Raw genomic sequence first — 18,331 nt, forward strand, 5'->3', positions numbered from 1 at the left:
TTGCTTGAATTGGGGTCGACCATCACTATTTATGTAGTTATTTTTGTCTGACTTCTGACTTGTTGGCCACATTGGCCCCGAGAACATCTCCCGTCCTTCTGGCCGTTTCATCCACCCGAGATGGTGGGCCGGACACCGACCCGGCACGGAGGGTCGGCCCCGGAAGCTCGGCAAAGTGGAGCCTTTCCACGGCCGGGCCTTCTTCTGGTGCTTCCCGAAGCTTGCAGCTCCCCACGCTTGGCGAGTGGCTTCCTAGGCTTGGCCCATCTGCTGTGATGCCCAAAAAGAGCGAAAAATTGTGCTGGTGGACAGCATCACCTCATATAAGCAGCTGACCGCAAGATCCCATGATACCATCTCCCCACAAGTGAGCTCTGAGTAATTTTGGCTTGACAGGTCGTAGTGTGTGTGAGAGCGATGTTGCTAGCGATGTATGACTTCGAAGCGAGATCGGAATACTACCTTCTACACGCGGGATGCATGCGGGGGTTGTTGGTGATTCTTCACCTCTGGCATTTCCCCTCCATGAGCGCTGGAATGAGATCACGATGTCGTGGTTGTGTCTTGGATTCAGGGCGATAAAATACCTCGAAAATCATGCAGGCCATGCGATCGTGCGACATTGGGGACCATCGCAGGGTCTAACCTGCGGAAAAGAAACAGCAAACTCTGGAAATGATCAACATGACAAGATGCTGGGAAGCTGCACGATGACCTCGCCCGAGACGTCTTTCGCCGAGTGGCTGTTGTGCCTCTGGGCCTCTTGTGCCACTGCCCGTAGTGGCTGCTGGAAGCCGTCGTTGTCTGAATACCTCCCAAGGTAGTTCAATATCTGTCAGTTAGGCAACTGCCGGAGGGCCTTGCAACGATGAGACCAAAACCCAAACACCTGCTGAACCCCAGTTGGCCTGCCGTTCTTTTCACATGGGCCCCCGCGTTGGGACTGCAACCAATGCAACGGCAGCCATGCGGATCTCACCAAAAAGCAGGGAAGGAATTCGAGGAATGAGGGTTTCGTTCGGGGTCCACAGTGCGTTTCCAGCAGCTTGGGACTGTGGCGGGCTTGGCTGGTTGGGTTGAAGGTGGTCTCTAACTGGGCAGAGAGAAGCAAGCCTGCAGCCATCCTCATTTCGTGATACCGGCGGGGGAACAGGAACACGCGTGGTAGTTCATCAGAGATATTACACAGCCTTAACCCGTCCTGGATGCCTGGAGAAACGGACCTGTGTCATGCCGTTGTTGTATCGAGCATTTGTTGACTTTTGCCCTTTGAAGCGGCAGAACAAATAGCCACTTCAGCGCTTATCGCGCCGGGCCGCGGGGGTCTGTGTGGCCGTTTGGGGCTTTTTGGCCTCGGGATGATCACTGCGGCCAAATGTTCTACCGTGTGCGCACTGTGCCGTGATGGGCTGCCCTATGGTGGCCAACCTGAACTCCCCCTCTGCCCGCCCCATCACTGCTCGTCATGCACATCTAAACTTGGGGCAGCCCGCTAAATACTTGCAAGAGCGGACCCAGCGAGTGACAGATCATCCTCACAATCTCGATTTCGCTGCAAACAACGTGCGACGGCCAGCGACACGATTCCATCGGGCACCTATCCAGACTTTGAGAGAACCACAAGGCATCTGACTGACAGCAGCCACGGTCGAATCAACTCGAACCCATCCATCCCTCCACTGCTGCCCGTCGCTTGTCCAGTCGCGGTCGCAGCCGCAGTCGCAGTCGCACTCTTCCTCAACGGGCCCTCCGATTTCGAAAGTGCATGCATACCTCACCTGGCAGCCCTATCGAGAGCTTCAAAAATCTGCACCTCGTCCCCTGCACTCGCCGCTGCCCTACCTCCGTACTCAAGACACCAGCTATTTCTGCGCCGCCAAAGTACTAGGGGACCAAATACAAAGAGGGGTGGGCTCTGAATCTTGTCTTGTCTTTGAGCTTGACCACACCCGACAGACAGACGTAGCTTGGGCTCGACTCTTGCCAACCCCGCCAGCCGCGAGCCAGGAGAGACGAGACACGAGCCACGAACCACGAGCCACGAGCCTCTCCCCTCTCTCCAACACATACCCTTCCATACGCATTTGCTACACTGTAGATCACTGAATACACTCTGCTTGCGCCAATTATGCTCGGTGTATATGGTGGGAACCATGACAATGGTGGGTTTCACGGATACCTAATGCTACGCCGCTCTTCTTTGCCCGCACAGTTGGAGTCAGTGCTGACAAGGGGCCAACCCGGTGACAGGCGACGAAACACGACACGATGCCGAGGAGCAGCGCGGCCGGTCAAGGCTCTCGCCGGGCTTGCACATCCCAAAGAACCGAAGCACGGGAAACCTAGGGCATATGGGCGGTGATAACTCTGAAAAGGCTCGAATCCGATTCTCGTTTGATGCTGGGCCCTCTGCCACGGAATATGACACCATCACAAGGTTAGCTCGAGTCGAGATGTGTTGGGGCTTCGTCGCTGTGTTTGGTCTTTGAACTGCCTGAGCTGAAAATACTGACATGTTGGTCCTTTCAGGAGCTCAATCATGACGGACCACGATCACGGCTTGGGCCTGTCGGGGCTCAGGCGCATCCGGCAGCAGCACAATCCCGTTCGAGCTCCCACGATGCCTTCCTCTGGAAGTCGGGCACCTTCTCTCAGCGCTCTCACCAGATGCTCGTCCGTTTCGGTGCTGTCCGACATGGGCAACACACCCATCTCTCCTGGCCCAACTTCTCCTGCCTTTACTGAAGACCTGAACCGCTTTCCGTCCGAGTCGTTGCATTCCTTTTCGTTTGCGCATCAGTCTGAAGATCTTTTGCACAGCCGCCAAAATGTCCTCAAAAAGTCCATCGAGTTTATGAAAGATCGGATGGGTTGGTCAGTCTCGACGAGCGCTGCCATGGCCAGCGCGCAAGCTCGGGTCACTGGTGACGTGGAGATGCAGAACATGCTGGACCTCCTCGCGAAAGCCCAACTGGTAGGGGCTGGTAACATTCCAAATGGGGACCTTAGCATCCCCACAGGTCCATTGAGTGGTCCTGCAACCATGTCTGACGAGAATGTGTTTGATAAGGAGTTCTTCCCGAGGACTGAAAGCCCAGGTCCGATCGAGAGAACGCCCTTGTTGTCCCCATTGACCCTGGAACCTGCTGAGCTGAAGGATGCGCCGGCTACTGCACCCCTCCCCAGACCTCAGCTCCTCATGGGAGGAGAGCCCGACTCTGAGAGCTCATCGAGAACCCCCACCAACGAGAGCGGCACGACAGCAAAAACGCACACAACCGGGAAGACGACACCTCCTCCACCTGCTATTCGTCCGAACGCTGCGCTGAAGCGGACCATGACCGACACTGTCCAGATATCGGTGCAGCAAAAGCTTATGGACGCCATGGCCCAGCCGTTCCTTGCCACCGAGCCGGTCCAAGCACAGCACATCATCTCGCGAAAATCACCTCAGCAAGCCTTCACTCCCATGATCAACACAGCTACCTCGCTGCCAGGTGCGGCACATGGCTCCACGAGATGGGTACCTGCCGCCCAGGCCATTTTCACCACAGAGTCGAAGCCACCATGGACGATTCTTGCCGCCAACGATCTTGCCTGTTTGCTTTTTGGTGTGACCAAGGCCGAGGTCAGGAAGATGGGTATCTTGGAGGTGGTGCAGGAAGAAAGGCGGAACTGGCTGTCGCGAAAGCTGCAGGCGGGCGTGCACGACGATGCGGGAGATGGCTCTGAGAACGATGCCCCATCACCGACGAAAGTAACCACGCCGACTAAGAGTCTGCTCGGTGCTCGCGGGGGTGGAATCACGGCAAAACTCTTGAGCAAGCCCAATTCGAGGACGCAGGCCCCCAAGACTGGCCGGCGACCTGCAACGATCCACAACGGCGATCCTAAGCCACCAAAGCCGGGGCATGCTCATAATAACAGCAAGTCTAGGGGCGTGCTGCTGTGCGGAGACGTGGTCCCGATCCAAAAGCGAAACGGCGCAACTGGTTCGGCCAGCTTGTGGGTGAAGGAGAAGAAGGTGGGCCTCATCTGGGTCTTGGAGGAGATCCACGAGGACGTTGCGTATGTGGACGTTGACGAAGACGGCAACGTTGTCAAACTTTCCGGTGCGCTGGGCCCTATTTGGGGAGACGAGACGATCCAGCCTGGCCTGGACGTTGGGCGGTTGATACCCCGTATTCCGCGCCAAGGCTTTGACCCACGGTTCGGCGAGGTCGACTACTATGAGATTACCAAGAAGAAGTACTACACCTGCCGAAACTGCGACAGAATCAACATTCCGGCCACAGTCGAGCAGGTCCGGGGGACAACTGAACTGCGAGTGTCCAGTTTCCCCCACATTGCCGGTATCGTTGTGGTAGCCCCTCAGAGCTTGAAGATCAAGAGCTCAAACTCTGTCTTTTGTGGCGCCCTTTTCGGTCACGAGAAGCCGGACGGGATGTCTATCAACAGCCTGGTGCCAAAATTTGACAGGATCCTTCAGATTCTGACGGACGAAGATGGCATTCACTTGGTTGATGGCATCGTGATTCCGGAGCACTCCTTCAGGAAAGCATCGGCCTTCCTTGCCCTCAGAGAGGGCCGGCCGGATGCTGCAACGGGATTTTTGCGGCCCGAAGGTCTTCCGGCCAAGCATCGGGATGGCTCCGAACTCAAAATTGACATTCAGATGCGCGTGGTGAAGAGTGAAAACCAAACCACGATCCACGAGGAGGTGGTCGAGGAGGGGAGCGATGATGACTCGGCGTCTGGGGGAGCCAACGACAAATTTGTGGTACCACACACAGAGATGGTTTATGCTTTGTGGATAACCTACTCTAGGCACCTGCACGCATCCAGAACAAATTTGGGAGTATCGTCGCCGTTGCTCTCTGGCGCTGCCACCCCGCTTCACCAACCGTCACCTGGACAAACACCCGCGCATACACCGGTGGAAATGCAGTCGGATTCTGACAACGAGCCGCCAAAGGAGGAACAGACGGCCGCCTCCTCACTGGCGAGACAGCTGAAGGACGCTGCTTACAACGCCGCTGCCAAAATCACCGGGGGTGCCATCAAGGGCACCGAGGCACCAACGGAGCAGCAACAACCGGCGATCGCGGCTGATGCCAAGTCAGAAACAAAGAAGAAGTCGATCGACGACTTTGTCATCCTCGAGGAAATGGGACAAGGCGCCTACGGCCAAGTCAAGCTGGCCCGTTATCGCGACAGCGGCAAGCGCAGCATTCTCAAATATGTTACCAAGAGGCGCATTCTGGTCGACACGTGGACGCGAGACAGACGACTGGGTACCGTCCCGCTGGAGATCCACGTGCTGGACTACCTGCGTCGCGACGGCTTCAAGCACCCCAACATTGTCGAGATGGAGGACTTTTTCGAGGACGAAGTGAATTACTACATTGAGATGGTGCCGCACGGCTTGCCGGGGATGGATCTTTTCGACTACATTGAGCTTCGCGCCAACATGGAGGAGCAAGAGTGCCGGAGCATCTTTGTTCAGGTCGCGAGAGCGATTCACCACCTGCACACTAAGGCGCTGGTGGTGCACCGGGATATCAAGGACGAGAATGTCATCTTGGATGGGGAGGGAAGGATCAAGCTGATTGATTTTGGGAGCGCGGCGTATATCAAGAGCGGGCCGTTTGATGTTTTTGTGGGCACCATTGGTGAGACTTCTTGGTCACTTGTCAGAAAACTGTGGATTGCTGACATTAGATGAAACAACAGACTACGCAGCCCCAGAAGTTCTGGCTGGCAGGCCCTACGGTGGCAAAGAGCAGGATGTATGGGCGTTGGGCATTCTGCTCTACACCATCATCTACAAGGAGAACCCGTTCTACAGCATTGATGAGATTATGGACCGGGACCTGAGGGTGCCGTATACCATCAGTGACGACAGCATTGATCTCATTCGGAAGATGCTGGATCGGAACGTGGAGCAGAGACTGGATATCGAGCAGGTGTTGGCGCATCCTTGGTGTAGGATGATGGAGTAGATAGGGGGTTTGGATGAAGAGAGTGATAGAGAGGAGGAAAAGAGGTGGTGGCGTGATGATACCCCGAGGTTTTTAGGAGGGAGGATAAAAATGGACAGTGACAGAGAGATGGTATTAGGGGGGGGGTTGGTTGGTTGTGGATTAAAACAAACAGAAGCTGAAGCGTTTTTCTTTCTTTGTTTCTTGTGCTGCTGTGGGTGGTTAAAGGGAATCGTGGATGCATGGTTTATGGCGTATATGACTATTGAGATGAGTAAAGATGATTAGGCGGATGAAAATTGATGGGTTGGGTGGTATACGTCTTTGTGTTTCTTTTGTGGTGTTGAAGAGACGAAGAGACGAAGAGATGTGGGGTTAGAGGAGGAGAGAGAGAGAGAGAGAGAGAGAGAGAGAGAGAGAGAGAGAGAGTAAGTGTATGATGCTGATGATGATGGGAGAGTTACATTATATTTTCACCACCTCTGTTGTTGTTGTCATGGGAGTAAAGTCTGTATACATTATTTTTCTTTAGTCAATCGATAAGTTGTGAGTGAGAGTCGTTCAAGCGTGCTATTCAACGGTGTTTGCAGTGATGGACAGAAACAGCGGGCTAATGCCAACCAAGCCAGGAACACCAATCACACACACCAAGGCCCCTTCTTTCTTCCAACGATGGGGGGGTGAACAGTCTACCTGTGGAGGAGTAGTCATGTCCACGTCCCCTTCAGCATACTTTCGTAATCCTCACTTGTCCATGCGACGACGAAGAGAAGGAGGGGGCCACACATCTGGCGTCTCTCACATCCCCGTCGTCATGGTCCTCCTCCTGCTCTACCTCCTCGTCTCCTGGCTCGGAAGAGCGAGCGTGCGTTGACGTTGATAGGGACTTCCTCGCCAAGCATGTCAACGTCGTCAGGCGCTTGCTCGTGCTCGGGGGAGAGGGGACATTTCTACCTCTCGGGATAAGGGGATGGATCCCCACTGATTTTTGGCTGCTGGGGGGATTGTTAGCGTTTTGTCATTCGCTACGGGGTTTGATGCCCCTCTACTTGGAAGGGAAAGGGCAAAGGGGGGGGATGAAGTGAGGCCATCGCCGTCTTCTTCTTTGGGCAGGAGAAGCGGCTATGGATGTTGGGGAGGGATATACCGGCTTCTCTTCCTGTCGACGGCCTTTCTCTTCCTGGCGGGCGCGGGCGTGGGCGCGGGCACGGGGACGAGGACGAGGACGAATCAATTTGCTGATTATTGTTTGTAGGCTGTTTCAATGGGTTGTAGATGGGTGGATAGCATTGGGAGATGGGGTCGGGATGAGGTAGGGCGTTTATATATGAGAAAAGTGAGGGTGTACGAAAGGCTGTTTGGGGTAGTTTTGGACATCGTGAGGTGGGTGGAAAGTTTTTGGACATCGTGTATAAGTGGACGGGTTAGAGTTATTATCGATGTATTTGAAGTTTGTCTTGTCTCGATATTGCTGTCCGGGCTTTTGAGTAAAAGGAAATGGATTACAATGATCTCCTCTTCGACATGACAAAAGCGGCATTGGTATCTGTTTTCTATATCGCTGTTCCGAAAAAGAATACTGTTGAAGACTGTGTGGTTACGTATGCAGAAGCGAAGCTGCTATTCAGATTGCATTATTGTTTTCAGAAGTGATCTGTGTATCACTTCTCAACCTCAAGCCAAACTCGCATTCAGGTGTTTACAAAGCGGTTTGCTGATATGCAGGCATGGTTGTCATTCTCGTCAAGATTTCTGCATCATTTCGGGTCACTTGAGGCTCTCCATGTCATCGTCTCCGGTGGCCCAAAACGTGAAGAGTCGATTCAAACTTTTCTGCCCCCCCTAATGCCTCTCTCCCCATGTGGCGCTTTTAGGTTGAGCAGGTTCACCCGATAGACGAGTCTTTACTGTTCACTTATATCATTTGTGTCATCTGACTTGGGCATATTTTCGCTATTTTAACCAGCCTTTCTCTTCTTTTCCGTGTGATGATCTTTCTATCATCACCATCACCACTAGAACAGCTGTTCTGTTCACCTTCCCCAAGTTAGTCTTATCCAAGCTTTCGCATTGAAGACTTGGAATTGGTTTCTTCTTCTATTCTCTGTTACGCTCTTTCTCCTCATCATCTAATCGACCGACGCTGACTTCTCCAAAGACAATGGGGACTACCCTCTCCTGTTTTCGTCAACCTGGCGACGGGGCCACGCACGGGAACGATCGAGTTAGGCAAAGCTCCATGGGCACACTCGTTGATAATTCCGTTCCGTCAAGCTTCAAGAGCGTATGCCCCGATGGTTCAGCCATACAAAAGTTCAAGGTCACATCCTCTCATCATCCTGTCGTACAAAGCTCCAAGGCCACATCAAATGATCCCGTCGTGCAAAGCTCCGAGGCCGCATCCTCCAACGAACAAACTGGGCAACACTCCGAGATCGCAACCTCGGACGCTTCTACTACGCAAAGCCCCAAGGCCACCTGTCCCAACTATTCCGCCGTGGAGAGCCCCGAGGTTACGGCACCTCCACCATACGAAGGACCTGAGGACAAGTTCCCCAACACCCCAATCACTCAATGCAAGCGCTGCAAACGTCTCTGCGAACCTGGAGCTTTTGAGGATGGTATAGGATCACCGTACTGCGACTGGTACCACTCAGGTAAGTAAGGCATGCCATGATAAGCCATCAGTTCCCATCTGACATGGCTGAACAACTAGGGAATTCCGTGTCGTTACGTGAATTAATCGACGAGGGTGGGGCTGATGTTGACACGAACAACCACCATAGAGGTGAACTGGATCACAAGAATGTGTGGCCATGCTGTCTACAAGAGAAATCGATATCTGAGGGCCCTTTTGTAAGCAGAGCCACCCAGGATTGGAGGGGGCTAGACAAGGGGAAGCATACTGCGGTTTGAGGGTCCCCTCTGAGGGGGTGTATCACAGGGCATTGGTTTGGCAGAGAAGAGATAGCAGGGCCTGTATGGTCTTGAATATGGCATGGAGCTACCGGGGCCGCCATGTACAAATTTATCTGGAATGCGGGTTCAAATCTACATAAACTGTTTCCCAGCATGATCTCTCGATGACCACGAACATATCCATAGAGGTTCCGATACAACCCGCACCTAGATACTTTGGTGCCTTACCTAGGTAAGTAGCCAGAATCGCACCGCACCACTTTCCTTCCTTCCCTGCTTGCGACTATACCGCCTTGCTTCAGGTCCTATTGCTTCCTCAATTTTCAAACTAGAACAACAAATAATCTCTTCCCCCTCATTTTTCTCTTTCACTCTCGCAACAATTAAACTCAAACCATCGACAAGATGAGCGACAGAACCACCAAAATCCGTCGATGGAAAGTCGATTTGTGAAATCAGAAGACGAAGCCGACACCAAGATCACCGCACCTCCCTCTCCCCACAAGGCTGCGAACAACAACACCGAGGTCAAAAAGGGCGCGACCCGTCACTGAAAACGTTGCAGGAGACTGTTCGAAGTCGGTGGCGGCGGTCGGGAGAATGGCGGAGCATCGCCTTGTTGCGACCGGCACCATCCGGGCATGTCAGTCAGGTTGCCGTTAGTAAGTTAGTAAAGCTCGACTGACAACCAAAAACCAACAGGAAAGCTCAGGGTTCTCCATGAGCTCCTCAAAGATCGGGGAACTGACCTTGACATGACGCCTTACAACCCGCGGGACCTCGAGAAGAAGGTTTGGGACTGTTGCTTGAACGTCTAGTCGTCGAAAGAGAAGCCTTTTGTCTCGAAACGGACGCAGGAGGTTTTTCAATCGGACAACGGGAGACTTGGATGTAGGCGATTCATGCAACAGCATTTTGCGGTTTAAGACACAAGGGTGTCTATCAGGGGGAAATGGATTAGTGTAGAAGGGAGGAGGAATATCAAGCAGCCTTGAAGCTGGCATGAGGCTATAATCGAAATTGCCCACTTACCAGGAGGAAACACGATTTGAGTTTATAATATCTTGCTCGTCCAGGCGTGATACATTGTGCAGATACATACTCCACCATTGGTCCTGCTAATGTAGCTTCATCTCGGTGATCAGTATCTCCATGATCCTACATCCCGAGCGTGAGGGCTTCCTCTGATCACCCTGATAGCCCTTTCAACAGTTTCAACTCAGACAGACATCTTCTCATTTCGGCAGCAGAAAGTGCCCCTGCCCCTAAAACTCGTCCTACAATAGTCCACATTTTAAAAGAAATCCTCACAGTTAACCCACCACCACCAAACCTCTCACCGATACGCCAACTCCTCATTCGCCCTGAAATTACACCTGCACTTACACTCGGGAACCGGACACTCCCTATGCCTAGCAAACCACTTCCTCGCGTGGTCCAAATGCAGGACGTGCAGGCACTGCAGACAAAAAGTGGGAAATCTCGCCGCTAGTTTCATCTCTTGATCCTCTCCGCCTCTTACTCCTATCCTGCCACCGCCGCCACCGCCAATTCCCCCCGTCCCTGTGTTATGATGCCAATGCCAGGCCTGGTCACTCCTCGGCAGCCCCACAACTTCCAAACAGACCACGCAGCGAGGTAAATGGCGTCTGCAGGTGGGACAAGAAATTCCACTGGAGATCATCTTGTCTGTGAACGGATTGTTGCTCCGGACTTTGGAGGCCTTGGAGGTGTTGCCTGCTGGGATGATGGATATCGTGGCTGGGGATGGGTGGGTTGATGAAGCGCTTGACGCAGAAGGGGGTAACAGCATAAAATTGGGGGTGGTACCCTCGTGACTAGGAGGGCGGTTCTGCTGGCCCGACATTGACGTTTCCGCGTCACAATACACGCAGCGAAGAGCGATTTGACGGCCGGGGGGTTTCACTGTCGGTCGGCCGAGGTGTTTGCTCCGTTTGGTGGACTCGACGTCAAATTTCGCGCGGAGGTAAAACGCATGGTGACGTTGGAGGTAGCGGCGGTAGGCTTCCCTGAATGCGGTTGCGCGAACGTCGTCGATGAAGCGGGGGGAGCAGATCGAGAGCAAAAGTGAGGCGGTTTGGAAGTCGTTGAACTTGTGGACATAGCTGCAGAGGATGTCGACTAAAGAGTCTGTGATGCCTGTGAGGACTATCCCTTCGATGTCGCCAGAGGAGATTGCTTTGTTGACTTGCGCTTGGAGCCAGTAGTCCAGGTGGTCGTCGTCAAAGGTTCGCAAGGCGATGAAGATGCGGTCGCGGAGAGGAAGGGAGGGTTGGTCGGCGACTGAAGCCCAGTCGCCGGTTGCGATGATGGAGGAAATGGCGCGGAGATAGGGGTCGGTTTTGGAGGCGACGCGGGCGTCAAAGTCGAGGGTTTCGACCTTGTCTTTGCCTATTAGTTGGAGGGCGAGGGATACAAACAAGAGTTCGGGGTGCTCGTTGCTGGCTTTTTTGAGAACTTGGACGGCGCCTTTGATGTCACCTCGGAAGAGAGTGTTGGCGGCGACCATGGTGTACCAGGCTGAGTCTTTCTTGAGCGTCCTGTCAGACATGGCCTCTTCACACTCAGACTCATAGGATCGACCGTAGCTGCACATTTCCAAACACATCTCTCGGTGGTGAGGCCTCGACGTCGGCGCCGGGCCGTCATATTTGGGAATGCCGAGCTTTTTGTTGATCGCGTTGAGGCAGCGTTCCCACCCGGCCTCGTCTGGTGGCGGCTCGCCGTCGGAAAGTCTCATGTGCGGTCGGCTTCCGAGATCGTTTGACCATATTGTGTAGACGCCCAGGTATCCAATATCAAGAGGGTGCGACATCATCCCCCCATCAGATGCCGCCTCCTGAGCGCCAGAAACCCACGCCCACACATCCCTCAACCAGACATCATCCGACACAATCTCCCTGTTTTTCTCATAGTTGAATAAGTACCCCTCCTTGGCTCGCAGAAGCATAATGTGATCCAGCACATTTCTTGCTTTGGGCGAGTTGCGGGCCAAGTACATAGTCTCCATGAGGAGTTTCTCATGGCGGTGGCGTTGTGAAGGCGGCTCGGCTTGAGTGCCTACCTCTGTGGCCTTGACCATTGATCTCAGCGCCTTCAGCTGTTCTGCAACAGTAGTTGCATTATGAAATGCTGCTGGAAGCTCGGCATCCCCAGAGACTTGAACAGTGAGGACTTCTTTGGGTGGTGTAGCAAACGTCTGCTCTACCACAGCAGCCACGTCAACTTTGTTGGGGCCAAAGACAGGCTTGTCGAGGAGAGCGGTCTCGGTTAGCAATGGCCCGAGCATGGCATGTGAATGAGATGGTTCAAACTCCATAAGGTCTTGATAGGGTGTGTTTTCTGCCACATGTCAGTTATCCATAAAGTGAGTGAGATGGAGACAAATTACCCTCAAATCCTCGATGTGGCGGTTGCCATGGGACCATTTTGTATGGGTATTCAGACGTAAAAGATGGCTTTTTGACCACACCAAATGCTCCGTTGGCCCTAAGGACCAGTATGCGCGGTTGAAGAACTGGGGAGCTCATCGTGATCCAGTCAAAAGACACAACTTTGTCATTCTTGCGAGCTGGGTCGGCGTAGAGAGGCTCGAGTTCGCGCGACCGTGCAACCTCGAGCAACTCTGGGCTTCCTTCCACAACCAACTCTGGCTCGAGATGCTCGCGCCTTGTGTGCAGAACCTTGAGTTGGCCTGTCCGTGACAACATTGCCAGCAAACCAGGTTGGTCACGGCAGAAACGAAGGGCCCGGATAAATGAATTCTTATTGTCCGTCAATGTTGAATCTGCCTCCTCTTCAACGGCATGGTCCAAACGTAAAGCGCCTCCCGGCGGTAGGCTGTCGGACTGCACAGCTTTGGCATATACTGGATTGACATGATGCGGGTCAATGTAGCGTCTGTCCCAGACCATCACACCAGGCTTATCCAAGGCGGAGGAGGCAAAATAATGTGGGTCGGCATAGTCGATGGCGAGGTTGTTACAGCACCCTGTTCGGAACGTAATTGCCGCGTTATGATGGTCTCTGAGGTCGTGCAATCTCAATCCAGTCCCCTTGATGCCCGCGACCAGAAGATTGGGGTCGTCCTCAAAGAACTTGACACTCGAAACGGACACACTTGGTTCGAGCCGGTAGGTAGGGTCTGAAGGGGCACTGATGTTGGTGGGGAAACCCCTCACGGAGGAGTCGATCCCGGATAGTCGGTTGACGTCCCAAATGTAGAGGCAGTTGTCATTCCTCACTCTTTCCAGAGCTACTGCTAGCTTCCCCATCGTGTTGAAGGCCACAGCGTGACATGTGCGTGACATTTTGAGTTCCAGCTCAAGATAGGCGTTGGAGTTGTCGTCTACTCGCAAAAGGTTGACCACGCCCGTTGGTGTTCCCACTGCCACCAGACCAGGCATTGAGGGTGACCAGTCATAAGTGGTAAGTGGTGGGATGTCAGCGTGTTCGGCGATTTTCCGATACTCGAATCGTCCGCGCTGGGCATGTCCTGTCGGCTCATACAACTGGACCATGCGGTGTTGGAGGTTGATGTGTATGAATGAGCTATGGGAGGCATTGGGTGACCATTTGATCAGCCCTGGCTCGGGCCGATCCATGATGGCAGTTGCGTGGTCTGGCTGAGGTGAAGACGATGTGATGAGATTCAACAGCTCCGCTACCTCGTCAGTCGGGGTACCCTGTGTGTGGTTGAGCAGTGTGTCGTGTGTTCATCTGCTGAGACCTGGTTTCATCATCAAAGAAGGAAGGTTCATCCAAGGTATGAGACTCGTGGGAATTAGTAACTCTTGTCAAACATAAAAGAGCGAATTGGTCATTTTTTTCGAAGCTGGATCAAGGTGTTGTTGAGAGCTTCCCTTCACATGGCGGATGAGATGAGGTTATAACTTCAATAACCCTAACCCCTGTCCTAACAGTGACTTGGCGGGGCAGCTGCAGTTGTCTGAGCTCCACCTTTTTTTTGGCCTTCTCTTTATCGACAAGGAAGTTATCGCATCTCGTCAAGCAACTTTGAGACTTTACACAGCAACACCAACAACTACCTTCACAATGGGTGTCAAACGATCTCGATCCGAGGCCCAAGCCGTGGGTGACGACAGCATGCACCCTTCCAGAAAACGAGCGAGAGACGAGCGATCGCATAAGACCAAGCCGCGCAAAGCCGTCGACCTTGAGAACAACACTGCCATCAAGAAGCGCGCTCGCGCCATCGAGAGACTGCTGGCGCATGACCCCGAGAAGCTGCCTGTTCACAAGAAGAGGGAACTGGAGAGAGAATTGGCCGCTCACAAGCGCCGCATTGCCGATGCACAATACAAAAAGATCAGATCCAAGATGATTTCAAAGTACCACATGGTTCGCTTCTTTGGTAGGCTATTTTCTCTGTCTATTGTGTACTTCAACATACTAATCGACTATTGCAGAACGGAAAAAGGCCATCAGGATTGCAAAGCAACTCGAGAAGAAGCTGGCGCAAGCGACGAATGACGACGAGATTGCCAAGCTCAGAGAAGATCTTCACAAGGCGCAGGTCGACATTGACTACGCCATTTACTACCCTTTTATGGAGCCCTACATCAGTTTATATGCGAAGCCGGCGGAGGGAGAAGAGGAAAAGGCGGCTCAATATTTGCACACAGAGAGACCACCCATGTGGGCCCTGATTGAGAAGACGAGAGAGGAGGGCAAGAAGGCGCTGGAGAGGCTGCAAAATCGGAGACCAGCCGAGGATGCGGAGGATGAGGGGGCACAAGATGACGGCAAGAAGAACTCCAAGAAATCCAAGGCCAAGAAGAAGAAGGAGGAGGAGGAGGAGGAGGAAGATGGTGGCGGCTTCTTTGAGTAGGATCAAAACGGGAGTGAGGGTGCAGGGGAGTTGCTGCCAAACACGATAATCCGGCAGAGACCCGGGCTTGATTATGATACCCATGACGGCGAATAGTTTTTCTGTAGAAACGGAGGCATCCAGCTCGTGCAGCTATGATTTGCCAAACAAAATGCGACTGGTGGAGGAGGCCTTGTTTGTCTTTTGGGCCGCTGCGCATTATCAAGTGAGGCCCACAGCGCACTTACAACCACATTCGCGCGGCAGACTCTGTGGCTTTTGTTTGACCTCCTCGCAATGATCATCGCCCGTTCCATTTCCTCGTTTTCTCGAAACTATTGTTGCCAACTTCGCCAGCTTCACATCCAATTGGGACTCTTGTCTTCGTTTGCACACGAGGTCTTACCCCGCCCCACTTTGACAGCCTCGAACACATATAGAAGCCCGAATCCCCCCAAAGCCGTCCGCCTCATCAGCATCATGCCTCCCCCCAGAAAAGCGAAACGCAAACTGGGGCAGTTCGTCAATGACACGATAGCTCAAGCTCAGGCATCTCCGAAAAAGTTCAGACAGAAACTCACTCGCAACCCTGTTGCGCCTATGAGCACCATGGCGACAGCAACGGTTTCTTCTTCGGCTGCAAACGACGACGGCATCGATTACCAGTCCTTGGCATTGTTTGTTGAGCAGCAGATGAAAGACCCAAAACCGATCACACCTCTCCAACGTAGGGCGCTGACTGATTTGACTTCTTCTCTCAAGGATGAAGAGCCTGATACTGGTGGTCATGACTGGATCAGCTTATTGCAGAGTATGTCCCCTCTTTTCATGCATCCCTTTCACTTCATGTCTTCACATCACTAACACCAACCCAGGATACATCGACGCCCACAAGGCCAGAACCGAAAATTCCATCATCTACAAAGACGAAGCCATATCCGCAGCTCCAAACACAAAATGGAACTGCATACTAATCTTTTCCCGCTCCATCGGCTCTCAATCACTTGTTTTTCCCCAGCCAGAGAAGCTCGTCGAGAATGGCTTCGCCAAGAAGAAGGACGCGAAGAAGTACGCGGCGAAATGCTGCGTCGAATGGCTGATGGCAGAGGGGATGATGCCAAAGGATGGGAAAAGCGTGACGTTCCCCCATGCCTCGAATAAGATGATGGCTTCGACGAGCAAGATCTACAGCCCCTTGTCATCCCAACCGTCATCCCCCAACCCACATGCTGCTTCTCAAGGGGGACATTCTTCCTCAGCAATGACAACACCCACCCAGTCATCCCCCTCTAAACCTCCTCCCCCGCCAAAGCCAACAGACTCGACCACCTCACTACTTGACCCCCCGGGCGGAGCCCCTCTTGACCCTCCACCGGATGATGAAGAGAATGATACTGCACCAGGGAAATCACCTTCTAAGAGAGTGGCTGCGCTGTGTGAGAAATTGGGGTTTCAACCGCCGAGGTATGTTTTGATTGCTAGAGCTGGTCAGGATGGAGTATTCGATGGGCATGCCGACATGGGGCCTGACAGTTGGATCATACCTGATGGGGTGGGGGAGAAGGGCTTTGGGAGGGTGGAGGGGGTGTATAGTAAGAAGTTTGCGAAGGATATGGTTGCGCAGAATATACTGGGTATTTTGGAACAGGAGGAGAGGAGGAGAGAGGGTGAGGTGAGGGGTGTGCTGGGGGGATGAGTTGGCGGGGAAACTAGTGGGGATGGGAAAGGGTGTGGTCAATGTTCGGGGAGGTCGATGCCGAGAAACTGACCATGATGAAAGTTGAAGGGCAGAAAAGCATTCCATTCTGAGCGGTGAAAGGCTTCTATTTTCTCTTGCTTTCATGATGGGCTGGTTTTGGTGGGAGCTTGGCATAGTATCTGGTGATGAATATTCTTCAGTTTAATGTATGATGGCCGACATGGTCAAATTTTCCACAATGCGTTGCAGCCAGCCTCACCATGTGAAATATAACTTTGTAACAACCCCCCTGTCGTGCTCGTTGACATCTCTTCTTGGCTTGTTGACCTTGACCCCACGAGTAAACTGGGAAATAATAGCCTCTTACGATCAAGACTCACTTCATGATTCAAGGCAAGGTGATTATCATCAGTTGGTGAGGCATTGGCACAAGAGAAACGAAATAGCAATACATAGCCATGGCCTTATGCTCCTATACGTGAAATTGAACTTCACCGTTTCGACCATAATTGTTGTATCATTGCTCACAACGAGCTGTCTACAATGATATCAGTCTGCAGCCCTGTACCAGAAGCTTAGTATTGAACTCCCTGCCACAATGTCAGTTTGTTAACTCTCTACACACCGTCATACTGTGACATTAGTTTGCCGAACAGCTACCGCCCTTCCAGCATCTATGCCTACCTCCCCTTTGGGCGCGCATTCCAAGGTGGTAATAACACACAGTTGAGCCCTTCCTTTCTTCCTTCCAAAACCAGATGTCGACGGCTCTTCCCCTTTGGATCGCTTATGTGGAGCCTCTCGCTGGTTGCGCTACCATCACCGGCCAAAGCCCCCATGAGTCGCTCCAGTCACTTATACCGGGGGCTGTCAGTAGCCAGCTCATCACACGCCTGAGCCGAGCGTTCTCGCTTCTGCAACGAACCTGGAAATTCTGCATCAAAGCCAGCAGACAGATGTCCAGATCAGCACCAGCTCTCACCGCACAGGAGCCCGAGTGTTAGGCTTTGCCTCTTGTTCCGGATGTCTATCTCATCCTGCAATCCATACTTTGTCAGTTGATAAACCCCAAGTCCCAGACTTGCCTACGAGAACAGGTTATCAAGGAATCTCGCACCTGCCGGCCAGCCCTCCAACGTCGCTAATTGGATTACAGGACCCTTGGGGATATCGACAGCTCCCAAGCCCGTTCCCAATCCGAACACTCGTCACGCCATAGATCTGCTGCCTTGTGGCAGGTACATACCGGTACATCATGACCCTGCAATCTCATGTAGCACCCTCGACAACACCCCCATGGCAGCACTAGCTGCCAGCACCCACACGAACGAGTCCCGTGGAGTGGTTAGCTGCGGGAGCACGAACACAAGAAGGACCCTTGGACGGCACGAACGGATAGACCCCTACCCCCCCTCAACAGTCCAAGCCCAATGAACCCCTCTTTTGAGAGGCGACATGTCCAACTTTGCTGTTCTTGGGAGCGTCGGTCACCGAACCTCAATGCTGCTCTGGGGTAACCTTGGGACGTGGCGAGAGCTCCAGAACCGCCAATGGAGCCCGCTGTTCATTCCCCGGGTTGGGTAAGCCCCATTTCACTTGAGGAGGCCACGTGTCCATCATCATGCTCAGGTAACTTCTCCATCTTCCACATCATAAGAGGAAGCTTACCATTAGACACTGTCTAGACCAGAGCCAATGAAGGAACCTCCTCGCCCCGGGACAAACCGCGAGCTCTGGTGGCACAGTCCCAAAGTTTCCTACCCCGAGAACCCAAGCCATCCTCTCCTTCTGCTGTCATTCTAACAGGCCCTGTCGTATGCAGAGAAGATGGATAGGGACCTGTTCCCTGTCCGGAGCAAAACGCCCGGGATATCAAGCCTC

General features: G+C 53.1%; 4 protein-coding genes across 4 annotated transcripts; 3 read left to right on the forward strand and 1 right to left on the reverse strand.

Annotated features, from left to right (window-relative positions):
• Window positions 1–1,009: 1,009 nt before the first annotated feature.
• On the forward strand, window positions 1,010–6,527 carry FUN31 (serine/threonine protein kinase). The gene is given in 5 exon segments (XM_062915903.1): window positions 1,010–2,007; window positions 2,022–2,162; window positions 2,251–2,437; window positions 2,530–5,672; window positions 5,734–6,527. The coding sequence occupies 4 exon segments, from the start codon at window positions 2,129–2,131 to the stop codon at window positions 6,000–6,002; spliced, it is 3,633 nt and encodes a 1,210-aa protein (XP_062761908.1). The 5' UTR covers window positions 1,010–2,007; window positions 2,022–2,128; the 3' UTR covers window positions 6,003–6,527.
• Window positions 6,528–9,672: 3,145 nt separating this feature from the next.
• On the reverse strand, window positions 9,673–13,794 carry QC763_709150 (uncharacterized protein). The gene is made up of 3 exons (XM_062915904.1): window positions 12,313–13,794; window positions 9,933–12,263; window positions 9,673–9,839 (listed from the first exon to the last, which is right to left on the reverse strand). The coding sequence occupies exons 1-2, from the start codon at window positions 13,523–13,525 to the stop codon at window positions 10,237–10,239; spliced, it is 3,240 nt and encodes a 1,079-aa protein (XP_062761909.1). The 5' UTR covers window positions 13,526–13,794; the 3' UTR covers window positions 9,673–9,839; window positions 9,933–10,236.
• Window positions 13,795–13,908: 114 nt separating this feature from the next.
• Window positions 13,909–14,772, forward strand: efg1_1 (rRNA-processing protein efg1; the record flags this gene model as incomplete). Its single annotated transcript, XM_062915905.1, has 2 exons — window positions 13,909–14,295; window positions 14,351–14,772. The coding sequence occupies exons 1-2, from the start codon at window positions 13,977–13,979 to the stop codon at window positions 14,770–14,772; spliced, it is 741 nt and encodes a 246-aa protein (XP_062761910.1). The 5' UTR covers window positions 13,909–13,976.
• A 276-nt stretch (window positions 14,773–15,048) lies between these two features.
• efg1_2 (rRNA-processing protein efg1) lies at window positions 15,049–16,800 on the forward strand (the record flags this gene model as incomplete). Its single annotated transcript, XM_062915906.1, has 2 exons — window positions 15,049–15,562; window positions 15,627–16,800. The coding sequence occupies 2 exons, from the start codon at window positions 15,049–15,051 to the stop codon at window positions 16,445–16,447; spliced, it is 1,335 nt and encodes a 444-aa protein (XP_062761911.1). The 3' UTR covers window positions 16,448–16,800.
• Between the last annotated feature and the right edge of the window lie 1,531 nt (window positions 16,801–18,331).

The sequence above is a fragment of the Podospora pseudopauciseta genome (genome assembly GCF_035222475.1).
Source record: "Podospora pseudopauciseta strain CBS 411.78 chromosome 7 map unlocalized CBS411.78m_7, whole genome shotgun sequence".
Taxonomy (NCBI): Eukaryota; Fungi; Ascomycota; class Sordariomycetes; order Sordariales; family Podosporaceae; genus Podospora; species Podospora pseudopauciseta.